Raw genomic sequence first — 9,968 nt, 5'->3', positions numbered from 1 at the left:
GGCCACGCCCGTGGGGCGGCCCTGCCTGGCCACGCTGGGGGTGGGAACGCCGACGGGCTCAGGCCACGGCCGTGGGGCGCCCCTGCCTGGCCACGCTGGGGGTGGGAACGCTGACGGGCTCAGGCCACGGCCCTGGGGCGCCCCTGCCTGGCCACGCTGGGGGTGGGAACGCCGACGGGCTCAGGCCACGGCCGTGGGGCGCCCCTGCCTGGCCACGCTGGGGGTGGGAACGCCGACGGGCTCAGGCCACGGCCCTGGGGCGCCCCTGCCTGGCCACGCTGGGGGTGGGAACGCCGACGGGTTCAGGTCACGGCCGTGGGGCGCCCCTGCCTGCCCACGCTGGGGGTGGGAACGCCGACGGGCTCAGGCCACGGCCCTGGGGCACCCCTGCCTGGCCACGCTGGGGGTGGGAACGCTGACGGGCTCAGGTCACGGCTGCGGGGCGCCGCTTCCTCCGACTTACGCGGGGCAGCGGGCAGCCCCCAGGGAGGGGGAGGGAGGATGCAGGCAGCTCCCTTGGTTTGGGGCGGAGGGTTGGTGCCACCAGGACCACAGGCAGCGCTAACGCTCCCCGCCGGCCCAGCACCTTCCATCCAGGCTGGGGGGCTCGTGGGGCTAAGCTGCCCCCGGGTTCATGTGTGCAAGGACAGAGCTAGGGCCCAGTGAACCCCGGCCCGGCTGCCCTGCCTGCTTCCCGGGAAGCTGCAGCCCCTGGTGGGGCCTTAGGGCGCACTGACCCCTAGTGGCTGGAGAGCGCCTCTGGAATGACCGGGTGCCTTGGCCTGGGGCAGCTGAGCCCCACGGTGTGAAACCCACCCCAGGGCGAGCAGAGCCACCCTCGGCTCAGCAGCGCCGGCCTGAGACCAGTGCGCCCTGCAAGCTGGGCGCTCGCGCAGGGGAGAGTCCCATGCCACCCAGCCGGCTAGCAACCCGCCCGCAGCTGGGCTTGTGCATCTAGGGGTGGTGCACATTGACACAGCCCTTGGCGCACAGAGCAAAATGTGTTCCGCATTCGAGGGAGCATTGCCTGAGACGGGGAGATCGGGCGACCAGACAGCACCTGAAAATCAGGACAAGGGGTGGGCATGGGGGCAGGGGTTGTCAGAGCCTGCATCGGACAAAGCCCTGAACATCGGGACTGGCCCTATAACACTGGGGCATCTGGGGACCTATGTGGAGCCAAGGCCCTGCCCCATGCGGGCTGCCCCACAGCCTGCCAGGGCTGCTTGGCCCCAGGTCCTGGTGCCTGTCTGACCCCCAGAGCTCTGCCTTGCAATGATCCCCCTCTGTAAGGCCTCTCGCCCCGCGTAGGTCCCAGGGCTGTTACCGGCCTGTGTGGCTGCAGCTTTCACGTAACGCCTGCCGAGCCGGGCTTTGGTGCTGCCGAGTGTCGGTGCCGGGCGTGCACGTCCTGGCCAGCCGGCACGAGGGCCGTGGGGCCAGGGCACAGCTCAGCCTGTGTCACAAGAGCCTGGCACCCCGCACGGCCGGGACACTTTCCTCTGCTGGTGAAACGGGCTGGTGCTTGGCCCGCTGCACGGCCACAGACCCTCCAGCGGGTCGCCCCGCAGGTACCGCAGGCTTTGCCCACGGCTGGCCCGGCCCTGCGGTGCCCTTCTCCCCGAGGGGCTGCGCATGTCGGTGCCGACGGGCCATTGGCTGGGCCCCAGCCCCCTGCCGAGTGGTGAAATCCGGGAACCGTGAAAGGGGACCACAGGGCTCTGGGGGGGCGCCCATTGCCTGCTCCCAGAGATGCCAGCTGGGCCGGCGGGCAGAGCGGGAGCCGCCCCCCCGCCAAGGTTTGCTCCAGCTCGGAAGCCTGTCACGGCACATGGAGGTTTGCAAGGGGCAATCAGGCCGCGCTGGGGCTCCAAGAGCCCCCGAGCCCGAGGACTCTGCCCCCAGCGCCAAGCCCCTCCCGGCCCACGTGATGCCTCAGATGTGCCGACCGGGCCAGCACAGGCCTCTGGTACCTTCCCCCGCAGGGATGTGGCTGCAAGCCCCAGGCCAGCGCTCCCCGGTCTGGGGGATGCCCCCTCTGACCCCGGCGCCCCACGAGGCAGCTGTGCTGAGACCTGGCGAGCACGGGCACCCGGGGGATCAGCACCAGGCGCGCCGGGCCCAGCTCTCGTTTCTCTGCCCCAGCTGCCTCCAGCACCGGGAAGGCGGGTGCGCCCTGCGGCCGAGTCGCTCCCCATCCTGCTCCAGGCCCGAGCCCCTGGCAGGCCCCAGCGAGGCCGGGGGAGCCAAGGGGATGTTCCTGGAGACCGGCAGCTCTCCCCAGCTGGCAGCACAGGCAGGCCGGCTTGGCAGGGCAGGTGCTGGGGGCGAGGACTTGGGGGGCGCTGGGCACTAAGGACTTTACTTGCACTGCCAAGAGCCCCACTAGCTGGAAGGGCAGGGAGCCCCCGGTCGATCCCCCCCAGGGCAGGCTGAAGACACTGCAGCCACGGCCACGGGAGTCCCTGGGGCAATCGTGGGGTCAGGCCTGATGGCTCCTGCTCTCCCTTCACAGCTCCCACGTGGAGCAAGGGCATCACTGGTTTCCCTTTGCAGCGGTCGCCCTGGCTGTGGGACTCGGCCTCGGTTTCCCTACCCAAGCCGGAGGCAGGGCCTTGGCCCTGAAGGGTAACCCAGGCTAAGCCATTGCCCTGGGGGAGGGGGAGGCGAACTCCCCGAAGTCACTCGCCCCTTCCCCGAGCCGGGCTGGGGGTCTCAGCAGGCGCAGAGTGGCCCTGGGGATGTGCCGCGTCCAGCCACCTGTGGGGCCAGCGCCCACAGGCCGGGTGCCAGGCCAAGAGCAGGATCCCTGGGCCAGGTAAGAGCCAGGGGGAGGGGAATGGGCCCGGCTGGCAGCCAGGCCCGGGAGAGGAGCCCGCCCGGGGCAGGGCACAGATGGGGGACTCCAGCATTTCCCACGTGGCCACAGGCTCTCCGGGGGCTGGCAAAGCCCCAGCCCTTCTCCCTGCTGCACCGCCTTGGTGCTGGCTGCAGGGCCCTGCCTCCCTCCCAGACCCGAACAGCCGGTGACTCCCCCCTTCCCGGGGAAGCGGGTCCTGGCTCTGGGCCTTTAGGCTCCATCCTCAGACTGACCCCTGGCTCCCCCCACAGCCATGCAGGCTCACGGGCCCAGGCCGGCGGGGCCCAGTCAGTCCGGGGGAAGGGGCACCGGGGTCGGTGGCTGGCAGGGAACGCCCCCGGCACGGAGCGGGTGGGACGCGCCGTTGTGCCCCTCGAAACACTTGGACGCAGCGCGGGACCAGCCCAGCAAGGAGGGGCGGCCGTGTGCCGGAGAAGCCCGGCTGGCCCTCAGCTGGCAGCCTGGGACTGGAGAGGGCGGCCAGAGCTGTCCCCCCCCAGCACTGGGGCAGGGAGAGGCTCCGGCAGGCGAGGAGGCGGCAGGACGCCCCGCGGGGAGACAGGTGCCCCCCCCCCAGCACTGGGGCAGGGAGAGGCTCCGCCGGGCGAGGAGGCGGCAGGACGCCCCGCGGGGAGACAGGTGCCCCCCCCCCAGCACTGGGGCAGGGAGAGGCTCCGCCGGGCGAGGAGGCGGCAGGACGCCCCGCAGGGAGACAGGTGCCCCCCCAAGAGCACTAGGGCAGGGAGAGGCTCCGCCGGGCCAGGAGGCGGCAGGGCGCCCCGCGGGGAGACAGGTGCCCCCCCCAAGAGCACTGGGGCAGGGAGAGGCTCCGCCGGGTGAGGAGGCGGCAGGACGCCCCGCGGGGAGACAGGTGCCCCCCCAAGAGCACTGGGGCAGGGAGAGGCTCCGCCGGGCCAGGAGGCGGCAGGACGCCCCGCAGGGAGACAGGTGCCCCCCCAAGAGCACTGGGGCAGGTAGAGGCTCCGCCGGGTGAGGAGGCGGCAGGACGCCCTGCGGGGAGACAGGTGCCCCCCCAGCACTGGGGCAGGGAGAGGCTCCGGCAGGCGAGGAGGCGGCAGGACGCCCCGCGGGGAGACAGGTGCCCCCCCAAGAGCACTGGGGCAGGGAGAGGCTCCGCCGGGCGAGGAGGCGGCAGGACGCCCCGCGGGGAGACGGGTGCCCCCCCAAGAGCACTGGGGCAGGGAGAGGCTCCGCCGGGCGAGGAGACGGCAGGACGCCCCGCGGGGAGACAGGTGCCCCCCCCAAGAGCACTGGGGCAGGGAGAGGCTCCGCCGGGTGAGGAGGCGGCAGGACGCCCCGCGGGGAGACAGGTGCCCCCCCAGCACTGGGGCAGGGAGAGGCTCCGCCGGGCGAGGAGACGGCAGGACGCCCCGCGGGGAGACAGGTGCCCCCCCCAAGAGCACTGGGGCAGGGAGAGGCTCCGCCGGGCGAGGAGACGGCAGGACGCCCCGCGGGGAGACAGGTGCCCCCCCCAAGAGCACTGGGGCAGGGAGAGGCTCTGCCGGGCGAGGAGGCGGCAGGACGCCCCGCAGGGAGACGGGTGCCCCCCCCCAAGAGCACTGGGGCAGGGAGAGGCTCCGCCGGGCGAGGAGGCGGCAGGATGCCCCGCAGGGAGACGGGTGCCCCCCCCCAAGAGCACTGGGGCAGGGAGAGGCTCCGCCGGGCGAGGAGGCGGCAGGACGCCCCGCAGGGAGACAGGTGCCCCCCCCAGCACTGGGGCAGGGAGAGGCTCCGGCAGGCGAGGAGGCGGCAGGGCGCCCCGCGGGGAGACAGGTGCCCCCCCCAGCACTGGGGCAGGGAGAGGCTCCGCCGGGCGAGGAGGCGGCAGGGCGCCCCGCGGGGAGACAGGTGCCCCCCCCAGCACTGGGGCAGGGAGAGGCTCCGGCAGGCGAGGAGGCGGCAGGACGCCCCGCGGGGAGACAGGTGCCCCCCCAAGAGCACTGGGGCAGGGAGAGGCTCCGCCGGGCGAGGAGGCGGCAGGACGCCCCGCGGGGAGACAGGTGCCCCCCCCAAGAGCACTGGGGCAGGGAGAGGCTCCGCCGGGCGAGGAGGCGGCAGGACGCCCCACAGGGAGACAGGTGCCCCCCCCAAGAGCACTGGGGCAGGGAGAGGCTCCGCCGGGCGAGGAGGCGGCAGGACGCCCCGCAGGGAGACAGGTGCCCCCCCAGCACTGGGGCAGGGAGAGGCTCCGCCGGGCGAGGCGGCAGGACGCCCCGCAGGGAGACAGGTGCCCCCCCAGCACTGGGGCAGGGAGAGGCTCCGGCAGGCGAGGAGGCGGCAGGACGCCCCGCGGGGAGACAGGTGCCCCCCCAAGAGCACTGGGGCAGGGAGAGGCTCCGCCGGGCGAGGAGGCGGCAGGACGCCCCGCAGGGAGACAGGTGCCCCCCCAAGAGCACTGGGGCAGGGAGAGGCTCCGCCGGGCGAGGAGGCGGCAGGACGCCCCGCGGGGAGACAGGTGCCCCCCCCAAGAGCACTGGGGCAGGGAGAGGCTCCGCCAGGCGAGGAGGCGGCAGGACGCCCCGCGGGGAGACAGGTGCCCCCCCAAGAGCACTGGGGGCAGGGAGAGGCTCCGCCGGGCGAGGAGGCGGCAGGACGCCCCACAGGGAGACAGGTGCCCCCCCCAAGAGCACTGGGGCAGGGAGAGGCTCCGCCGGGCGAGGAGGCGGCAGGACGCCCCGCAGGGAGACAGGTGCCCCCCCCAGCACTGGGGCAGGGAGAGGCTCCGGCAGGCGAGGAGGCGGCAGGGCGCCCTGCGGGGAGACAGGTGCCCCCCCAGCACTGGGGCAGGGAGAGGCTCCGCCGGGCGAGGAGGCGCAGGGCGCCCCGCGGGGAGACAGGTGCCCCCCCCAGCACTGGGGCAGGGAGAGGCTCCGCCAGGCGAGGAGGCGGCAGGACGCCCCGCGGGGAGACAGGTGCCCCCCCAAGAGCACTGGGGCAGGGAGAGGCTCCGCCGGGCGAGGAGGCGGCAGGACGCCCCGCAGGGAGACAGGTGCCCCCCCAGAGCACTGGGGCAGGGAGAGGCTCCGCCGGGCAAGGAGGCGGCAGGACGCCCCGCGGGGAGACAGGTGCCCCCCCAGCACTGAGGCAGGGAGAGGCTCCGGCAGGCGAGGCGGCGGCAGGACGCCCCGCGGGGAGACGGGTGCCCCCCCAGCACTGGGGCAGGGAGAGGCTCCGCCGGGCGAGGAGGCGGCAGGACGCCCCGCGGGGAGACGGGTGCCCCCCCAGAGCACTGGGGCAGGGAGAGGCTCCGCCAGGCGAGGAGGCGGCAGGACGCCCCGCGGGGAGACAGGTGCCCCCCCAAGAGCACTGGGGCAGGGAGAGGCTCCGGCAGGCGAGGAGGCGGCAGGACGCCCCGCGGGGAGACAGGTGCCCCCCCCAAGAGCACTGGGGCAGGGAGAGGCTCCGCCGGGCGAGGAGGCGGCAGGACGCCCCGCAGGGAGACAGGTGCCCCCCCCAAGAGCACTGGGGCAGGGAGAGGCTCCACCGGGCGAGGAGGCGGCAGGACGCCCCGCAGGGAGACGGGTGCCCCCCCAGCACTGGGGCAGGGAGAGGCTCCGCCGGGCGAGGAGGCGGCAGGACGCCCCGCGGGGAGACGGGTGCCCCCCCAGCACTGGGGCAGGGAGAGGCTCCGCCGGGCGAGGAGGCGGCAGGACGCCCCGCAGGGAGACAGGTGCCCCCCCCCAAGAGCACTGGGGCAGTGAGAGGCTCCGGCAGGCGAGGAGGCGGCAGGACGCCCCGCAGGGAGACAGGTGCCCCCCCAGAGCACTGGGCAGGGAGAGGCTCCGCCGGGCGAGGAGGCGGCAGGACGCCCCGCGGGGAGACGGGTGCCCCCCCCAAGAGCACTGGGGCAGGGAGAGGCTCCGGCAGGCGAGGAGGCGGCAGGACGCCCCGCGGGGAGGACGGGTGCCCCCCCCCAAGAGCACTGGGCAGGGAGAGGCTCGCCGGCGGGCGAGGAGGCGGCAGGACGCCCCGCAGGGAGACAGGTGCCCCCCCAAGAGCACTGGGGCAGGGAGAGGCTCCGGCAGGCGAGGAGGCGGCAGGACGCCCCGCGGGGAGACGGGTGCCCCCCCCAAGAGCACTGGGGCAGGGAGAGGCTCCGCCGGGTGAGGAGGCGGCAGGACGCCCCGCGGGGAGACAGGTGCCCCCCCCAGCACTGGGGCAGGGAGAGGCTCCGCCGGGCGAGGAGGCGGCAGGACGCCCCGCAGGGAGACAGGTGCCCCCCCAAGAGCACTGGGGCAGGGAGAGGCTCCGCCGGGCGAGGAGGCGGCAGGACGCCCCGCGGGGAGACAGCGAGCGAGACGGCCCAGGAGGCTGAGCGGAAGTTTGACCTTTATTTGCTGCAGATCCTCAGCGCTCGCGTCCGAGGCCGGGGCAAAGAACCGAGGAGCTAGAATGAGACTGGAGCCCGGACGCTGCCCGGCCCGCAACAGAACTTCAACCAATACAAAATAACCTCGGCGGAGAAAACTATACAGAGTATTTACACTTCAGATAAATAGAGGGCGAGCGTGCGGGCGCCGCCCCCGGCCAGGGCAGCAGGGCGCAGGGCGCGGCCGGGTCCCCGTAGGCAGGGCAGCGTCCAGCCCTTCCCAGGACGCCCGTCTCGCCCGCTCCACAGCCCCCACACCCCAGTTGTGCTAAAAGCAGGACCCGGGCCCGTGCCCACCTGCCCCTGCCCTCTCCCGGCCTGCGCAGCCGCCCCGGGCCCTGGGGATTCCCTCTGCAGGAGGCGCAGCCGGGAGCCGTGGCAGCGGCGACGGCGATGGGCCCGAGGAGGGCACCCCGCCGCTTTCGGACCCCGCCGACCCCCCCGCCCGCCGGATCCCTGGGGCTCGCCGTGGCCGAGAGCGCCAGGGCCCAGGGCAGCCCGCTGCCCTCTAGAACGAGGGTGGACGGGCCGACTCGGGCCCACGCCCGGCGCCTCCCTCCTGCCCGCCCCAGCCGAGCGCCTGCTGCGGAACGACCCGCCCCGAGGGCCGCCACCGTGCCACCCCCCCAGTGCTTCACCAGTGCCCGGCCCGGCCCCACCACGGGCGCCAGGCCAAGAGCCTCCCCTCCCCCCGAGAAGTAGCAGAGGCAGGTGTGTGGTGCACCTGGGCAGGCTGCTCTCAGCCTGCGGCCCCATCACACCCTCCCGGCCCCTCCCCACGCAGGCTGCCCCAGGCGCCTCGGCCCCCAGACACAGGGGCTCCAGCGGGGCAGAGAAGTTTCCCGCCGGCCGTGCGGACGTGGGAAGGGAGCCGCCAGCCCCACGCTCCTGCGCAGCTGGCAGGGAGGTTGCTTTGCAGACGGCGCCCACGGCTTGCCGGCTCAGAGCTGTGGCCTAGGACCCCCCGGACCCCCCCAGCAACAAAACTGCAGAAGCTGAAGCTAGTCCCTGGGGAGCCAGGCGGTGCGGGCTGCCGGAGGGGCCCTGCCTGGCTGCCTGCGCTCCCCCTCTCCGAGGGAGGGGAACATCGGCCCAGCTGCTAGTGTCTCTTCATGGAGGACACCTTCTTCTTCCTCGCCGCCAGCATCTCGTAGAAGGGGTCCCTGCTGATCGCTGCCCTGGCAGGGGAAAGGACGTGGAAATGGGAGACGGGCTCATGGGAGGAGCCGCTGCCCCGGGGCAAAGGGACAGGCCAGGGCCCTGCCACAGACGCCGCGTAACCCTGGGCAGGCCCCAGGGGGCAGAGCCATGGCCTGGCCCGTGCAGCGGCCTCCTGCCAGGCCCCAGCGGGCAGCCCGGAGAACCTGGCCCAGCCCCCCGCCCCGGGGCCAGCCAGCAGCGCTCACTTGATGCACTTGATCCACTCCTCCTCCTCCTCGGGGGTGGGGGCCGAGATGCGATACACCGTGTGGTTCCCTCCACCACCCGCCCGTCCGCCTCCGTCTTGCAGGCCTTGATCACCTGGTCCTTGTTGTCGGGATGTAGAGCTCAAAGCAGTTCTGAGAAGGAAGGAGACACGTGAGCCCCCCGCAGGCGCCTGCCGCTGCCCAGCGAGACGCCAACCGCGAGCAGGGAACGCGCAGCCACGGGGGGGGGGGCAGAGCCGCGGGGGGGAACGCGCAGCCCCGGGGGGGGGGGCAGAGCCGCAAGCAGAGAACGCGCAGCCCCGGGGGGGGAGGGGGCAGAGCCGCAAGCAGAGAACGCGCAGCCCCGGGGGGGGGGGGGCAGAGCCGCAAGCAGAGAACGCGCAGCCCCGGGGGGGGGGGCAGAGCCGCGGGGGGGGAACGCGCAGCCCCGGGGGGGGGCAGAGCCACAAGCAGAGAACGTGCAGCCCCGGGGGGGGGGGGCAGAGCCGCAAGCAGAGAACGCGCAGCCCCCGGGGGGGGGGGCAGAGCCGCGGGGGGGGAACGCGCAGCCCCGGGGGGGGGGCAGAGCCACAAGCAGAGAACGTGCAGCCCCGGGGGGGGGCAGAGCCGCGAGCAGAGAACGTGCAGCCCCGGGGGGGGGGCAGAGCCGCGGGGGGGGAACGTGCAGCCCCGGGGGGGGGGCAGAGCCACAAGCAGAGAACGTGCAGCCCCGGGAGGGGGGCAGAGCCGCAAGCAGAGAACGTGCAGCCCCGGGGGGGGGGGCAGAGCCGCAAGCAGAGAACGCGCAGCCCCGGGGGGGGGGGGGCAGAGCCGCGGGGGGGGAACGCGCAGCCCCGGGGGGGGGGCAGAGCCACAAGCAGAGAACGTGCAGCCCCGGGGGGGGGGCAGAGCCGCAAGCAGAGAACGCGCAGCCCCCGGGGGGGGGGGGCAGAGCCGCGGGGGGGGAACGCGCAGCCCCGGGGGGGGGGCAGAGCCACAAGCAGAGAACGTGCAGCCCCGGGGGGGGGGGGGGCAGAGCCGCAAGCAGAGAACGCGCAGCCCCGGGGGGGGGGGGCAGAGCCGCGGGGGGGGAACGCGCAGCCCCGGGGGGGGGGCAGAGCCACAAGCAGAGAACGTGCAGCCCCGGGGGGGGGGGGCAGAGCCGCAAGCAGAGAACGCGCAGCCCCGGGGGGGGGGGCAGAGCCGCGGGGGGGGGAACGCGCAGCCCCGGGGGGGGGGCAGAGCCGCGGGGGGCGAACGTGCAGCCCCGGGGGGGGGGCAGAGCCACAAGCAGAGAACGTGCAGCCCCGGG

The 9,968-nt window shown here is 74.7% G+C and overlaps 1 protein-coding gene across 1 annotated transcript in view; it reads right to left on the bottom strand.

The window, feature by feature from the left end:
• Window positions 1–7,193: 7,193 nt before the first annotated feature.
• Window positions 7,194–9,968, bottom strand: part of CYTH1 (cytohesin 1) — a 43,664-nt gene continuing 40,889 nt past the window's right edge. Inside the window, 4 exon segments of the mRNA XM_075904167.1 lie at window positions 7,194–8,428; window positions 8,657–8,729; window positions 8,732–8,791; window positions 8,794–8,809. Coding sequence (XP_075760282.1) covers window positions 8,350–8,428; window positions 8,657–8,729; window positions 8,732–8,791; window positions 8,794–8,809 — 228 coding nt within the window. The 3' untranslated portion in view covers window positions 7,194–8,349.

The sequence above is a fragment of the Pelodiscus sinensis genome, chromosome 20, assembly GCF_049634645.1.
Source record: "Pelodiscus sinensis isolate JC-2024 chromosome 20, ASM4963464v1, whole genome shotgun sequence".
Classification (NCBI taxonomy): domain Eukaryota; kingdom Metazoa; phylum Chordata; order Testudines; family Trionychidae; genus Pelodiscus; species Pelodiscus sinensis.
Note: the sequence above shows the minus strand (reverse complement) of the source record. Positions and strands in the feature narration are given on the sequence as shown.